The sequence below is a fragment of the Ptychodera flava genome, chromosome 14 (assembly GCF_041260155.1).
Source record: "Ptychodera flava strain L36383 chromosome 14, AS_Pfla_20210202, whole genome shotgun sequence".
NCBI lineage: Eukaryota > Metazoa > Hemichordata > Enteropneusta > Ptychoderidae > Ptychodera > Ptychodera flava.
The window spans coordinates 10,409,820-10,428,122 of NC_091941.1; the positions used below are offsets into that span (position 1 = coordinate 10,409,820).

General features: G+C 38.4%; 1 protein-coding gene across 1 annotated transcript; it reads left to right on the forward strand.

Annotated features, from left to right (window-relative positions):
- Positions 1-861: 861 nt before the first annotated feature.
- Positions 862-18,278, forward strand: LOC139149287 (immunoglobulin A1 protease autotransporter-like). The gene is made up of 5 exons (XM_070720942.1): positions 862-1,040; positions 13,137-13,314; positions 14,206-14,511; positions 15,098-15,188; positions 16,935-18,278. The coding sequence occupies exons 1-5, from the start codon at positions 981-983 to the stop codon at positions 17,905-17,907; spliced, it is 1,608 nt and encodes a 535-aa protein (XP_070577043.1). The 5' UTR covers positions 862-980; the 3' UTR covers positions 17,908-18,278.
- Positions 18,279-18,303: the final 25 nt, after the last annotated feature.

Genomic DNA, 18,303 nt, shown 5'->3' on the forward strand with positions numbered 1-18,303 from the left:
TGTAGGCATGGATGTTTTCTTTTCCGTTATCAGTAAGTTTACTTATTAAAAACAAAGCAACAAAATTATTGCCGTAATTTATAAAAAAATGCTCTTGAGGGTAAATTCCGAGAATGCTGTGCTGACCAATTGATTAAAAAATAACCAATGACTCAACTATTGTCGATTTGCCACACCTGAAAATCTCATGAAATCTGGGACGGGCTATGGGAGAGCCACGCCAATCTCTGTCTTAAATTGTGTGACAAGCAGACACGAGAAAATATGCACATTAAATGCTACTCTCCTGACGGTAAGATTGGCATTTTAGAGCGCTTGATAAAGCAACCTGCAGGTGCTTGGAGTCACCTGAGTCATGACCACACCATTGTGCGACTGTTACCTGGGGAGGATTCGACCAACTTACCCTATCTCCACTGGGAGTTTTTCTCTGAAAGCTACTCTATACTTTATGGCATTAAACTGCAGGCCAAGAAGGCACTCATTCAAGGCGCCATGTCACGATACCATATTATGTAGATATAGCTGTAACCCGTATCTCAGATTTGTCAAGGCTGTCAAGGGCTTTTGAGAGACATTCCTACAACTATCTATGAAGGAACGCAAACACGACCGATTCAGCAGGTTAAGAATACCCTTTGCCGGTCTCATCTATTTTTGGGAACGAACTATGGTGTGATAGAGAATAATTCGAGTATCTTTGTTTAACGACTGTCTTAAAGTGTCAACCAAGCAGATATCAAGTTAAAATCTAGCATAGCTACACGTCTGCGCTATAATACTACCAGTACAATTCGAAGACACGCCTCCGAATGTCACAAATCAAACAACTCGATCGGCCAGCAGGAACTAAAACACGGCAATAATAGCTAGAACAGAATTACAACAGCGGGGAAAGATATGAACTCTGTGAACAGTGTTGCAATCTGAATGAACTGAAAGCTGAATTTCCGAGTTTCCCTGACAACCACTACGTAAACATGGGTGTTCTGACACTTTCGTTGATATGTGGCTTGGTACAAACATTGGCAAACTCTAAGGTAAGTTTAGCTTTCTTTCCGCTGTGAACTCCCTTTGACAGTTTGCCCTCGTCGTGGTAAACGGCATTATCTGCACAAGTGACCCGCAGAAGTGTTCTGTAGGAGACGGAACTTGTTGGAGAATCAAACACAATGCAAGTTACTGGGAGGCCGAGTCAAGGCAGCAACATGCGACTCTGTAAGATGTGTTAAATCTATGGCAACAGCATTGTCCTAGATCTCAAAAGATGAATAACCACAAACATCATCACCCAAACCATCTCTCTTTCATATGTTAACTGTTTTCTCCCCTGAACAATATTCACGGGTTCGCTTTCATATGAGAAAGATTTCATTTTGATCATCGTCGATTTCTATGCTTGTAATTTTTCGAATGAATGAGGACAAGGCGATACAGTCATGGTGGTTTTTTTATACCAGGGATTCAAGGAATGTTGTATAATCAAAAGTCACGATGACGAGATACTTCAACTTCAAACAGTAGCAGCGGAATATTTTCAAAATGAGTTTTTTTGGCTATCGAACTTATTTACACCGTAGAAACTGGTTCCTCACGGTTGCAGCAATCCCGTCGAAATTTTTCAACCCATGTCGTAGTTCTACATGGCTTCTCCCACGAACCCATGTAGACGCCCTATAAACACGATGCCGATACGATCTTATCTTCGGCCAACTATGTGCAAATACAGCCTACAGTATACTGTAAGTGGGGGAAAAGGTCAGGCTAAATATATCATGCATTTTGATGACCACTGACATTAGACTTGGAGCTTCTACACATAGTTTCTATTCGAGATCACATTGGATTACCGTTTATAAAGCAATGACGACTAAGAATATGGCGTATGTCTAGAATAAAAAGCATAACACAAATGTGATCACAGATGAACTATCCGTTTGTTCGTGAACTATTGTTAAGATACGAAACTATTTATGCCTTGTGATACCCTAAATGATTTATAGGCTCGCAATGGTTAAAGTACTGAATTTATACCGTATAGTAAAGGAGCTCTCAGTGTAAAAAGGGGATGATGATTTTATACATTATAGCCCAAACATGGGACTATGTGCCCGAGGGCGTGTGACCATTTGCCCTCCTATACGTCGGGCAAATGGTCTCCTGCCCCGAGGGTACATATTCCCATGTTTGGGATATAATGTTTTTATTACATGCCTCTCTTACACAGTTTTCACTCAAAATATTTAGATTTATTGGCAAATGATAATCCGATGCTTTATTTCCATCTTAGACGAAAATCTGTTAACAATGGAACGATTTTCATAATCGAATGGCGCAATGATATATTTAAACTACTGTTATGCGGTTTATCAATTGTTTTTCTGCAAAATTTTCCAAAACCGGATTTCCTGTGCAAACATGATGAAATTTCGACATTTTTACGTATAAAAGTTGTCAAGTTGAAAATAGTTCCGGTTCACTTTCTGTCCTATGATGACTATGTGGCCCCTGGCGTCATAGACGAGTTACCATTGAATCCTATGGAGCGCGCGACGTTCGATATACGAGGCATGTAATAAACATATAGTCAGACCGATTACTGGACAATCATTATATGATGAACAGTTTGTGTGTGTGTGTGTGTGTGTGTGTGTGTGTGTGTGTGTGTGTGTGTGTATGTGTGTGAAAGGCGGATGTCGTATTTCTATAATAGCCAAGTTTTGCACACTCTGCAACGAAAGTATCTGTTACATCAAAGTGGTTTTTATCGCACAAGAGCATGCGTTTCGCTGTTATCGGTGCATCATTCATGATATGAACACAGTAAAGTAATGATGTTACAATATACACATATTGACTGGCCATGAGGGCAACAGCATACGTCTGTAACCCGAGGGACTGTGAGTCACCCTAAAAACAGACTGTTTCCCGAGGCCGTAGGCCGAGGGAAACAGTCTGTTTTGGGGGTGACTCACAGGCCCGAGGGGTTAAAGACGTATGATGTTGCCCTCATGGCCAGTCAATATGTGTTTTGTAACACATCTCCTCCGTAGCAATGCATAAGAACATACTATGCACAAAACTGGTCGCATGTACGCCTACGATGTAATATGTTGGAGTGGTTCAGTGAGAAAAAGTTTTTCCCAAAAGGATCTGCAAAACGTTCAATACACCGTTGATATAGTTTTTGTCCGTATCGAGTCCTTGTTGGAAACCAAAGCATTCAATTCTTCTTCAGAAAGTAGGATAACCCAAGAAATTTCTCGACTATCGATTCGATCGGCCGCAGACGACATCTTTGTTTACATTCCGGTCCGCGTTCGCGTCAATGTCGTTTGTAACGTCAGCGGGCATCATTTTTCGGAACTGATGCCTGGCAGGCAACAGTTCAAACAAATGATGCCTGATGACGTCGTTTACGTGGATCAGCACAAAAAGAACGCATCCCACGTGACTATCAATTGGCGAATTAGAATACAGACTGCGGATGAGGTGCGTTACAATAATTTATGTGCAGTTGGGCGTTTATAGCAATTCCCTCGAGAAGTTTCCTAATACCGTAAACAACAACTTGAGAATTCGCACTCATAAAATTGACAAAAAAATAAATGTTACCTTACCCCAGGGGCGGTTTTGTTAAACAAATATCCTTTACCAAATTCCGCCGGCCCACTCCTTCATTGTAACTGAAAGTCCCCTTAGAGACGATACCAAAGGGAAGATAGAATGACACAACTTACAGACGTTTTCATTCTTACTGTAATATAACCCTTCAGTGTGTTGAAAGACAAAGTATTGCCTTGCTAACACAAGGAATTGTGTACAATATCGAATAGATTTCTGTCGAGACTAAAAATCCCGCTTTCAACGATAACATTGGACATTTCGAAGTTTTACACAGTTCGGTAGGATTCTAGGCTAGAACAGGGACTGCATTGTACAGACCGAAACAATAATACTAAATAACACTCAAGCTAAGGTTACAGCGACAGGACTCTCAACTAGGACTGACTCCAATTTACCATTCATATGTGTAACGCTTAGCATGTAAATTTATGGCGTTATCAAAGTTGATATTGTTTGATCTAAATATGGTTGTAGTGTAATGTGAAAATTAGGATATTACAAAAGCGGTTGATTTCTACAACGATAAATCGGGCGATGTAACCCCATGAAAGACAAAGAGATCAAACTCCAAGATTGTAAACAATGACATGATAAATCGTTAAGTGCAAATAGGACAGTAATTTGACCTAGCAATAATTATGACAGGGTAAAATATTGACTGCGACCTATGTCAGCTGTATGAGTCACGATCTTATATTAATCACTGGTCATATCTCAGTTGGTTAACATGCCGTAAAAATCAACCCCTGTAATGTGAAGCGTCAAAGTTGATTCCAAATGAAATAAGACTTCGTAACTGAATGAAATAAATGAACAGAATGCATGATTGATCCTCGTCACTGGCAAAACTAATCACAGTCCCTCAACTGTGGAAGAACAGAGATTCCTCAACTGTGGAGGGACTGTGATCTGTCCTCTGAATAAGATATTATTAAACATTTCTTCTCTTTCATATTTTAGTGTTACTATTGTTACCATTATTCTTATATTTCAAAACATCGTTAGTCTTGCAAATATGCCTTTATAACTCAAATGTCTCTTTCTGAAGACGGTGGACCTCAGAAAGGTTATCAAAACACGACTTCATCCAAGCTTATGCGAAATACAAAAGCAAATAAAGAATTCATTTGAAAACAAAGTTAGAGGTACTGAGAAAATCTAATCGCAATGAAGCTGCCAAAAGAACGTTTTCCGATTTTTCAAAGAGATGAATCCCTCTCTGACACACATATATGATCCATGGGATCCATCGCGATGCGATTTTCTCAGTAGTTTCTAACTTTGTTTTCAAATGTATTTTTTATTTGTTTTTTTAATTTGAGAAAGTGTTATGCTCAATTTATTTGCATATCTTGTCGATTTACCCAACAAACGTTCTTTGCCAACTTTGTATCGTCCTATAAAAAAGTCTCGTTCCTTTACATCAGGAGACAAAAAAAGACGCGGGGCGCTCCGAATGAAAAAGAACAGACGGATATATGTTTGACGTTTAAAGAGAGATGAATTTGTAGAGAGCACTAGAGAAATTGAGATGCAGAGACCAGAGTAGGGGGTAAGAGTACGGTCACAATGGGTTGACACAGATAGGGAATGTGACCTTTAGGTGAGGGAGAGCTCTGACAGAAACGTCGACTATGGTGATGCGACCGCGACGAAGACTACAAATGCATGGGATTACGTAAGACGCTATCGGAGGAAGATGGCGATGATGACGATAATGACGAAGACGACGACGAAGACGACGACGACGACGACGACGATGATGATGATGATGATAAGCATCATCATCAACATCATCATCATCATTATCATGACGAAGATGATGATGATGATGATGATGATGGTGGTGGTGGTGGTGGTGGTGGTTGTGGTGGCGGCGGTGGTGTTGATGATGATGATGATTAATGATAAATGATGATGACGATGAATGATGATGACAGCGACAATGATGATGGTGGTGGTGACGGTGACAAAACAACAATTATCGCTTTGGTCCTTTCCGTTCACAAACACCTCTGGGGCGGGAGATGGGGCTTGAAAAACATGAGGCTACATTGGGGGCTTGAAGATACTGTGGTACTGAAAGGGGATTTGAAAAAGTGCTGCTGATTGGAAGAATCATAGTGGACTATTGTTAGAACAAAAAGTAACCCCAAAACACATTCCTCTACAGTGAAGTCAGACTAACATAAACTTTGGGGGAAAATGAGTTTTCCAGGGTCTGTTGACTAGTAAAGTACTCTTTGATGTTTTATTTGCAGTCTCCTCTATTTCCACTCCTTCACCACTTTTGGAAAGTCTGGTATTCAGTTTATCGCCATGGCGTTCATTTCTATGGCGATTTTCGTCATCACATGCAAACAAATTTGCCTTTCCTAGTTTTCAGAGTATAAGAATTTATAAAATTGCTCCAAAAATGTTAAATTTAAAAGTTTTCTCACTCAGGAAAGTGGTATCCCCCCGTGACCCTCCCAAGTCAGCAAGCTGGTCGGCTATTTGTTTCTCTTTGCCACTTATATATATATATATATATATATATATATATATATATATATATATATATATATATATATATATATATATATATATATATATATATATATATATATAACATTTAACATTTCAGAGAACCATGCTTTTGAAGGGACAAAGTCGGCCATTGTCTAAAAATTTTTCGATGGCAAAAATCTCCAGTCAAATCAATAGGCGACCCAAATTGTGACCATAGATGGCTTCATGGATATGTAAAACAGCCCTCTTGCTCTTTATGACAACGTTCAATGTTTATCTGGGCGTCCATGCGATTTGAATTTTCCGCCATGGTTGAACTATCACATAACGAATTACTACGCACACTTCTTCACGTCATCGTATGCATGGTTTGGAAGAGTGCGTGAGTGGTCTGTGACCTTCATACTAACTTCAACACAATGGAAACAAAACTACTGTAAAGTAGTGAAAATTAAAATGGCATTTGCTTGTAAGTTTATTCGATCGAATGACACGGACTGTGAAACAGAAATAAACCATAGACCAAATGGTTCTATCTATGATAAAACGAAAACGATATGTATATTAAAGATTGCTTGGGTGATAGTGGAACAGGTACAGAGTAAAACATTTTCTTTGCATTTTACGGTGAGAAAATTTTGATACACCTTTATCTTCGTAGACTTTCAAGATATTCAGGTCATTTTCCTGCCATTCCTTTTTTTTCAAACATGACATGATCAAGATGAGCACATGTTGAACTTTGAAGCATCGCACCAGGAAGCGCGACTTGAACATCGGACATCGTGACACCGTCGGGTACTGTCGATCGATACTGCTCACGATTGTCAGTTACCTCTTGACACACAAAATATGTTTGAATGTTATTGAATGGGCGATTTCTCTGTGCCTCATGCAATTATTTGTATCAGTTGAACAGTATTTCGAACCACAAGTGAGTACATGGCAATGACGGTGACTTGATATGGTAGCATTCACCCTTGTTCTTCATGGCAGTCTTTGCAGCGTTTGCTGATTGACAGTGGTTTGTCAAAGTCAAAGACCGCTAAGGCTGCGTTTACAAATAACGATCGAGGGGGGGGGGGGGCTGAAGGAATCGCGATTAAAATCTTATTTTTTGCAGACCCCCCCCCTTAATACCCTTAAAAAATTTCAAATGTCCCCCTCTATATATGATCAAAAATTTTTCAAGTCCCCCTAACTATCAGGGGCACGCATATTTGTATAGGATGTGCGCGCAGACAAAATAAATATGCTCCATTCCGCTCGCAGATGTTCAACATTACCTGTTATTAGTACTTTTTTTATTATTAGTTTTTTATTGAGTTACAGTAATGCTTTTACAAAGTTATGTTTGATTAAATCTGGAAATATCTGGAAAGCTGTACAATCAAGAAAAATAAATAAATACCATACATTGTTAATTGTTTGCATTGAATGTTTGGTCCTAAGTAACAAGTTTTAAGTATCCAGCCCATTTCTTTATATGAAAGTATAATTTGTTCTTCTGTTTGCAATATTATATTCGATTTTTTGTATTGACTGTACATATTGTTTATAAGCTATAAATTCTATCTTCACCTTTTTACAACGACTAATGTATATAAACCTTTTACCAAGAAGAATAAGAAAGTTTACAAGACATGAGAGACTTGGATCTCCAAGAACAATTTGCCAACCTTTTAGTTTACTCTGCAACCCTAGTTTACAACCCCAAAGGAGAAAAAAATTATCCCAAAATAACATAACATATTCACATTCACATAACAAATGCATCAAAGTTTCCTCTTCCTGCTTGCAACATGTGCATAAAAAGCTTTCAACTCTTGGGGGTTTCATTTTATACAGTTTAACATTTGTCATTAAAATATTGTGAAGAATCTTAAATTGAAACTCACGAAGTTTTGTATCAATAGTAATTTTCTGTGGCAACTGATAAAATTCACCCCAGGAGTTAAAATGCAAATCAAATATGTGAGAAAAATAATGTTCTGCTCGAGGCCTATAAAAATATTCTCAATGATTTTTTCAGTGATCATTTTTGTCGTACATTTACTTAAAGCTACCAAATCATTCCCCAACTGTACTCTGGCTTCCCCTTCGGGTTCATGGAAATCTACATTTTGGCCCATTCTATTAGGTATGGCCTTCATTAACCCAAACCACCTCAGAATTGAAGACTGCGGAACTCCCTTATTTCGAATATTTTCCCAACTGATTTTATGGCCATTCTCTGTGTAGAGTTGGTCAAGATAATAAATGCCAATATTTGCGAAATCCCGATAAAACACTGATTTACCTGCAATTAAAATATCTTTGTTATTCCACATAATTTTTCTCTGTGGAGAGACTTGGTCTAAAGAGGGCTGTTCTGTTTGCAACTCTGACCAAGTCTTTAACATGCTATGGAAAAAACCTGTTACCTCTATATTAAGTAAATCAATATTAAAATTACATTTCAACAATAAATCTATACCTCCTATTGGATATAAAATTCTCTTCAAAAACAATTTCCATGGATGCTTTAAAGAATCATCACAATATCTCTTTATCCAATTGACTCTCGCTGCTTTATATTTAGCATAAATATCTGGCATTTCCAGTCCCCCATTTGCCTTTTTACCTATAACAGTGTGTCTCGCTATTTTGTCTGGGCCACGCCACAGAAATTTGTACAACATACCATTAATTTCCTTAAGTTTTACATTGGGAATATCTGTTATTGACATTACATACTGAACTTTAGACAGCCCCATTAATTAATGATTTGTATCTTTCCCAGCAGTGTAAGATCTCTGCTTTTCCAAAAATTGAGCGAAGTTTTTAATTTCTCGATTGGTCCTGCAATATTCATATTGGAAGCAGCTTCTTTGTCATATGAGATATAAATACCCACAATCTTGATTGGTTCTCTAGGCCATTTGACTTTAAGTGGCTTTTTCTTACACTTTTTCATTTTTCCAAGCCACAGTGCTTCTGACTTATCATAATTAATTTTCAAACCCGAAAAACTTTGAAATGCATTTAAGAGTGTAAACAGATTTTTCGCTGATCTCACATCCTTTAAAAAACATGTTAGGTCATCAGCAAAGGAGGCATTCTTAATTTCCTTACCACAAATTTGAATACCTTTAATACCTTCTTGACTACGTAACTCTATCAAAAAAATTCTAAACTAAGTATAAACAGTGCTGGGGATATGCTATCACCTTGTCTCACACCCCTACTCAATGGAAAGTACCCTGTAGTCGTACCTTTGTCCATAACACAACTTTCAATGTTACGTATATAAAGACTTCACCCAATGAATGAACGAATGTCCAAAATTAAATGCCTGAAGTGCTTTTAATAGGAAATCCCACTCCAAACTATCAAAAGCCTTGTTCCAAATCGATTGTCAAAAGTATACCTGGTAAATTTATTTCATGTGTATAAGACATAATACTTTCAATTAAACGTATAACATCCCCTATATATCTATTGCTAACAAATGCTGACTGAGTGTCATGAATAATTTTGGAAGTACTTTTTCTAAACGCTTTGACAAACACTTTGTACAAATCTTGTAGTCCATATTAAACAATGACACAGGTCTCCGCTTTTTGATATATCTGCGATCCTTCCCTTTTTTTCTAAAAGAGTAATTACACCCTGTCTTTGTGAGGGTGACATCTGCCCCTTTTCAAAACCGTTATTTAGAGCTGCAACCAATTTTGTACCCAGAATATGCCAAAACTGTTTGTAAAACTCTGCTGTTATCCCATCATTACCAGGTGTTTTGTTATTTGGTAAATCTCTCATTGCAAATGTGGCTTCCTCTAAGGTAATTAACCCCTCACAGAAATCTGAATCCTCCTGGGACAGCTTTGGAATATTACAGTTATTATAAAATAAATTCTGATCAGTACCGTTATTCACATTGACAGACGGTATTTTTGAAGAGTACAGGTCCTGATAGAACTCTTTAATTTCTTGATTTATCTCCATAGGATTAACAAGAATTAAATTTTCCTTCATGGAGAGTAATTTATTAATAAGCAGCTTTCTGTAGTTTGCCTTTTCCAAACCTAAGAAATACTTGTTGTTCTTTTCCCCAAGTTCATACCAATTACACCTAGATCTAACAATACAACCCTCTGTAATATAGTCCATTTCAGTCTGTAAATCTTCTTTGACTAAGTTGTATTCCCGGGAAATTAGTTCGTTCTCGGGGTCCGCTTCTAACCAATTTTCAATTTCTCTAATTCTCTGTTCAAGTTTTAAGATCTTAAGTCTTCTCTCTTTGGCCTTTCTTTTGCTATAGTTAATTGTACACTTCTTAATTTTAAACTTTACCCAGTCCCACTCTACAGCAGGATCAGTAATTTCAGGGTTACCTGTCCACTGAATAAGATTCTCTTCCATCAAATCTACATAGTTAGGATCCCTCAATACACTGTTATTAAATTTCCAGTATGATGGTCCCCTTTTAGTCTGCTCCCACCTCATGGATAACACAATGGCAGAGTGGTTAGAGCAACACATGGCACAATTGTTGCGTCTGTGATATCAGACTGTAAATTATCAGTTGTCAGAAAATAATCAATTCTACGTACTCATAACTACATTTGGGTTGAACGTTTCCATGTGAAGGATTTCTTGTTTGGGTTCAAAACCCTCCATACATCAATTAAGTCAAAAGTCTCCATTATTTCATTAAAACTCTTAATTGAATACTTCAAGGGGTCTGGGTTTCCACCATATCGGTCTAACACCGTGTTTAAAGCAACGTTGTGGTCGCCTCCCCAAATAATATAAGCAAATGGGTCCGAGACAATATTCTTTAGTTTAGAAAGCAAGTCATTTAAAAATCTGACATGACTGCCCTGATTATTAGGTGCATATGAATTGACTAAAATAAAATGTTTCTCTGCTAAGTAAGTATCTATAATAACAAATCTTCCTTGTGGGTCAGTGATGGTATTTCTGATCTCAAATCGATATTTCTAAAAATAGTCACCACACCTCTACTGAGGTTTGTACCATGGGAAAATTCCATATGACCATTAAGTTGACTTGTCCAATATTTTACGGAATCAATTGTACTGTGAGTTTCTTGCAACATAATAATATTGGCTTTACTATCTTTCAGCCATTTGAACACCTGTTTACGTTTCTTGAAACTACTAAGACCTCTTACATTCAATGACAGAACTTTGATTTCAGACATAATTAGCAATCAATGCATAATTGTAAATAAAATGCTTTCCAGATTCTATAGTAACTCTATTTTTTGCAAGACGAACAAAAGTGAAGTTATTAGTACTTTGTAAAGTCATATTTCTAAGGCAGTTTTAAAATTGATTATCATTTTTAAATGCATCAGTGAACTTTTGGATTTACAGTATCAGTCTAAGCCAACTTGAGATAATCTAAATCTGGCCAGGTCAATTGCTCCAGCCCGGAAAGAGCACACAAAATGATGATCATGAGAAAGTATGTGAATTCTGGCTAATTGCCATATTGTTAAAAACTGAGTACAGTGACCTACCAAAAATTTGTTTAAAAAGTACAAGACACATATGAATTAGATGCTACTGAAAATTGACAATATTGGAATGTTAAAATATTCTATTAAACAAATGTTTTAATCTCTGAAATTTTGGGTGTAATAATGGCAAATTGGTTAAAAAATAAGTAATCACATCTAGTCACATATTTTTCATTTAGTCTTTACTGTTCAAAATGTTACTTTTGTATTATTTTATGACGTGAATATGAATATTTAGAAAATTGAACGTGGTGACCCTATCTTTTTTCTTTAATATTATTCTCATATGCCAGAAATATCCTGGTCTTCCATGTGTTGCTCTCTGGCCTAATCTTGTGTACAAGTATGTTTCACAGTCATGAGCGTAATTTGACACAAACTCTTCTTCAACTACCACGTACATCAGAGTCAGAGCTGTCTCTGTCACTGTTCAGGTATGCAGTGACAGTGACACTGCAGTAGCAGGGTAGTATCTAGAAGGCAGTAGCTCTATTAACTTTGACAATTTGACAACATTTTTGTTCAGTTTGTACAACTACGTTCTTGTTCTACTCCCTACAGCATGTTGAACTGTCCAGTATTCAGCTTGCTATCACACAGCCCGTGTATGTATACCATGCATTGTATCACCGACAACTGACTGTCACTGATTAAATTATCACACCTATGTACATGTACATATTTATATATACAAGCTTTGTCGACAAACGAATGTTGTGTGTTTGATTATGCTGTAGGGAGACAGCAAGAAATTGTAGTTGATACATTACACAGAAATATTGCAAAAATCATCAACATCAATCATCAACTAGGCTCGTTTGGTTTTTATGAGATAAAAGTCATGAAATGTGACAAATGGTTCAGATTACTAACATTACAACAATAGGATGACATAAAAATGGTATTCATTTTCATTGAATTACCTACAAAAACTTTGAATTGGAAAATGTAAAACATAAGAGGGAACCAACAAATTTTTAAGTCCCTCTACAGGAAGAGCAAAATTTTCAAGTCCCCCTCTACTTCCCTAAAAATTTTCGAATTCCCCCTGAATTCCTCCAGCCCCCCCCCCAATCATTTTTTGTGAACGCAGCCTAAACGAATACAAACAACCGCTTACATGAAATAGGCCTTGATCAGTAATTAGATACCGTACAATTCATATCACGAACATATCGTTTTAACCTATATTAGTACAATGTTGTGTTCGTACAGCTGTAACCACAAGACTGTACATTCCTGTAGACATGACACCCACTGCCACTTGTACTGCAGAGTTAGAACATTTTTGGATGGACCCTCCCCAGTCAGCAAACTGGCCGCCTCTCTCTGTGCCACTTCTATATGCAACATTTCAGAGAACTATGCTTGATACACTAGTGTATACATTCATCAGGTTAAGGAGAATCACCTAATTTTCATTTGTCCACGTTCATTTTTTCTTTTTTTCTGATGTTTAACTCCCCAGGTATCCGCTAATATGGCGTCTGCTGAAAGTTATTGTTTTGATTCGCCAACTCGACGTTTGAATACCTCCTCATTAGATAGGATACGTTTGCAATGCGATTGTCGGGGTTTACCTGATATGCCGCCGGCTCCATGCTTCAGTGACAATCCGCCGCCAGAGTGTTTCGCGACAACTGAAGGTACGTGCATCACAACATAACGTGGTTACTTTTGAGATAAATGTGATGACAATGGGAGGCCTAGGGATTGATTAGATCGCTGAATTCATGGCTTGTCTTACACACAAAAAAGACAGTTAAGTTGTGGCGCATACGTTGCTAAGAGCGTCTATATATACTTATGCATGTCATGGCAGTAAATGCGCCGAGTCCAAAGTATTCAGAAACTACCTTCACTATAGGTAAAAATTGCCAGACTGGAGCGAGAAAGCGACGCTTTCTCGCAATTGGTGAGAATCTGTTGTTATTCTCCCTACTGGCTGTCAGTGAGACATTTTGAACTCTCACTGGTGAGCAGTGAGAAATGCACTCCTTGGTGAGAATCAAGGATGGTAACAGATTCTCACCAGTAAGACTGGAAATTATCACCAAGCCTGGCCAGAATGGTTATTTTACTGTGAGAATCGACCAGACTAACCGTTCATTGGTGAGAATCTGCTAGACTCATTATTCACTGGTGAGCATTAACCAGATTGATTCTCACCAGTGAACTACAACTCTAGCTGATTCTCACCAATTCCACGGTGAGACTGGTTTAATCTCATCAGTGAATGATAAGTATGATACATTCTCACCGTGAAAATAACCATTTTCACCGTGCTTGGTGAGAATTTCCAGAATCACCGGTGAGAATCTGTCATCATACAAGGAGTGCATTTCTCACTGTTCACTAAGGAGAATTTAAAAAGTCTCACTGAGAGTAGTGAGAGTAATAAGAGATTCTCACCGATTGCGAGAAAGCGTCACTTTCTCCAGTCTCGCAATTTTTTCCTATAGTGCTTGAGAGTCGGAAATGACAAATGTCTTATAATTATATCATCAGTAATAAATACAATCTGAACCTCCAACCAGGTCCACCCACCAGCTCCAAAGCTCCAACCTCCCGCCAAACCTCTAGCTCGATAAAAACATCTATCGCAAGCCAAACCACCTCATCTCATGTCACCACGGAGTCCACTGGACGCCAGACGACACCTACTGAGCAAGACTCAACGCCAACCCACCGCGAAACATCAACCTCTCATCACACGGTGTCATCGACACAGACTGCACCAAAAGAATCGTCACCGGAGACATCGCCGATGGTAACAACATCTACAGTTCGAACATCTACCGGTATGACATCGGAAGAAGCAACGACAAATAAACCTGATGACGGTAGGAATTTCATTGTATATTTTCAATATTCCTCAATCCATGTATGCATGCATGCATGCAAGCATTCATGCGGGGTATGCGGAGCGTGTGGCAATTGCACCGAATGCCGCTTCGAAGCGTAATTGAAAGGCCAAAAAAAAAAAAATCATCGGGTGCAAACAGTGTGGCTAACGTAGAATAACTCAAGATTTACTTGGTACTTGAAGTTTTTCGAAATTATCTTAATGACTACATATCAATATTATTCTCAATTGGTTGGCACTGCATACTGAGTATACCCTTATTTACATATTTTCATGGATTTTTGTAATTAGGCAACATATCACACCGAACGCACTGAATTTAGTTGAACTTCAGACGTGCATCGGTCACACTTAAATTTACTTATGCTGAAAGTTTTATGGGTATTGTATAATGATGTCAGCTCATTGAAAAAATGAACGAACTGTTTGAAGCTACGTATCAAAACTGGTTTTGAAGCTCTTCCATAATGCCATGTTTAACTTTATGTGTTCTTCAGGATCAATCCTTTTGAATTTGACATGAGGATACTGAATCCAGTTTATAATTCTCCTCAATTTTACAGGTTTAAATATATTACTCATCGTCATCGTGGTTTTATCAATCGTTTTTCTTATTATCATCATTGTAATTGTGATAATCGTCTGCATGAAGAGGTGAGTTTCAGAAAATTACTTGTCACTTGTACACGACTGATCCACCATACTTTCACGAACTTGGTTGGACTTAGATGCGTATCATGGTGACTGTACCTCAAGTTAAGCTACCAATATCCAGATCATGAATGTCCTACAATCGTAGAAATTCACATGATTGTAGTCCATACGCATATCATAGAATAACCTCATTCTTCTCTTCACAACCGTTGACTGGTACAGAAGTGAGGGCGCCTTTCACGAATAGATGTTATTAGGAAAATCCATTTTCTGCAAGAAGAATGCACTGTGATTCAAAGGCATACTTCTAAATCCCTGGCTCTTGTTAACAAACCTTTTGACCTTGTGTAAATGATGACAGTCTTTTTGTTTCCTTTTAAAAGACTAACCAGGTTACGTTACAGTAGAATAATCCTCGAGGACAGTTCAAGGCGCTTTTAAATATCTGCTTGTTGGGATCATTTTGAAGATTGTCAAGGAAATGAGGCTTTCACTGTTTTAATTTTCAATATCTAAATCGGATATCTATTTTTCTATTGACTTGCTTTAAATTCAACGGTCATTTTCAATGTTAAATTTTGGCAAAATTCACTACCTTTGTTTATCTAATACGAACATTCGTTCGTTGTCGTACACTTGTTATTTTGTACCCAGAGTGTACCTAGTTTTGTACCTAGTATTCCATGTTACCTTGATATCACAAAAAGGTGAACCCTTTAAATGTCTTTATTTTCAGCTTTCACATGTTCTAGATTTCTTATTTACAGGAAAGGCTGCATTTCTTTAAAAGTTTGTGCAATATAATTCTTAGTGAGTTCATTTTCATTGTGTACAGTGTTCAGCATGAAATCGTTTTCCGACTGTTCTTTCGAATAAAGCATGATGGGTAGGAATAAAGCATGATGGGTAGAGGTAGTTTGTTTGTAAGGTAGAATGCACCTCGGGATAGATATTCGGACTCTCAAAATTTTGCAATTTTTTCCTGCTTTCCATTCGTAGCGGCTCATTTTGAAGCTGTTGGCTTAAGGAAAACTTTCACCGTCTTAATTTTTCGAAAATCTAAAATTTTATTTTTCCCCATAGCGCTGACACAGGTCATTTGGAGTTTCAAATATCCATAAATGTTAGGTAATATGTGTTTCTGTAGTATCAAACTTTGCATGGTGACCCCTGATTTTTTTATTCTCGATTTGGTAAGAATGGTTGAGAATGGAGAGAATTGTTTCATTGAGAAAAGTCTGAGCTAAGTTCAAGTCTTTCACTTTCGAGGCGCGCACTGCCTTAAAACAGAAAATTAACAGTCACACGAACTTTGTCATTTGGTTTTTATATTTCAGTGTTTACTAGTACTTTTTTGACAGACAAAATACACAACGTATGATTAACAGTTGCTTAGACCATAGACTCAATAGTTTTTTGGGGTCTATGCTTGGACTGACTTTGCACATCTTTCTCTCAAAGCTGAAAATTAATACGCATGCTCAGAATCGTACCCATATGCATGGGGAGGTCACATCTTGTAGGGGTGGGAGTAGACTCTCTCACAGCCCCTCGCCTGCTTCACCTCTGACCATAATACCGCCCTCAGAAGGTGAGCCGAGCGAAGCTCGGCTCAGCGAGCCGGATCACATGCAGTTGTCTTCTAAGTTGAAATATTGTGTTCCTCTCTCTACCGTATCATTTCAAGTTTGCATTTTGTTAACGGTATGCATTCATTGAAATCATTTCACATCCGTTTCCTTATAGGAGGAACCAAGGATTCTTTGATTTATTGCGTTCTTGGCGAGCAGTGTATGGATCCAAACCGCAGGACAAGGAAAACGCCGATCAGAATACATCAGCATACCCTAACAAAGCTTACGAACCGAACGACTGCGAGCAAGCATTTGGGGAAGGATCGAAAGATGGACTTTTAAAAGACGAGAAGACGGTAAACAGCAGCACCTACGAAGGAAATGTTTACGTGACGAGGGGCGAGACAGAAGTTGAACTTTGCAGTGGCCTAGATACAACACACAACGACCCTGAAACGAAGTCTAAAGTGGAAACGAAGGAGGATGCAAACTCGAATTTAATGTCTGACATCGAAGCCGAGGGGAAGAAAAGTGTTGAACAGACTGCTAATCTTGAAAATCAACCAGAGCAAAAGCCTGCCGAAGAACCAAGTACAGGTGGACAGAAGACGACTCAGGAAAAGACGATGATCATGGAAGATGCCGAGACAAAAGGCGACGAATCTGAAAACTTACCTGAACAAACTAAGACGGACGTTGACCCCGAAGATCGTCAAGAAATCAAAATGAGCAAAAGCCAGGCAGAGCAAAAGCCTGCCGAAGAACCAAGTACAGACGGGGAGAAAACGACTCAGGGATCGATGATGCACATGGCGGATTCCGAGAAAGAAGGCGGCGAATCCGAAAACGTATCTGGACAAACTGAGACGGACGGTGACCCCGCTGCGTCTTATGAAAATAAAGTGAGTAACAACCCAGATGACAAAACTCTCAAAGATCAAGAAGTTGGAGAGCCGGAAGAAAAAACGGAAGCAAAGATGGATTCAACAGCGGAGGATGCCGAAGATGGAGATGACAGTGACGAAGATGAGCCGGTTGAGACTGCATCTGCTCTTGCAGCTGAATCAGAGAACGTTAAAATTGCGGTGGTGAAAGAGGACGATAAGGTCCACCAAGGCAGTGTTTCCACTTTGGAAAGTACATAACTTCAGTGCAACGTATCTTAGTTCCGTCATTCTTTCGTTGGTCTTGTCGTCGCATGCATGAGAGCAGTTACGTATCATTCTCTTTTCTGACCTCGGAGTTTTTGCGGAACAAGCGCGAGAGGGCGCTATCAAGTGCGCGATGCGCAACTCAGAGCCAAACTGTATCCATTTGTTGTGCACAAGCCCCGACGTCTTGGCAATTCAAGCGAGATAAAAAATGCTGGATTATTTAACTATACTTACTCGCCACAGAAGATGAGCACGGTCGCGGATATGTGCATTTACAGTCTCTAGGTAACTGCCTTCAAAAATATACAGATGGTTAATTCTTGGCAGTAACAGCAGTAAAATCATTCCTGTGGATGCATCAACCATCAACGCATTTTTTAAAGTTGC

What these genes read in the sequence shown, in the direction of transcription:
- LOC139149287 (XM_070720942.1), top strand. Translation starts at nt 981, where the DNA reads ATGGGTGTTCTGACACTTTCGTTGATATGTGGCTTGGTACAAACATTG. An exon ending in AAACATTGGCAAACTCTAAG is followed by an intron (nt 1,041 to 13,136) that starts GTAAGTTTAGCT and finishes TTAACTCCCCAG; the next exon opens with GTATCCGCTAATATGGCGTC. An exon ending in ATAATCGTCTGCATGAAGAG is followed by an intron (nt 15,189 to 16,934) that starts GTGAGTTTCAGA and finishes GTTTCCTTATAG; the next exon opens with GAGGAACCAAGGATTCTTTG.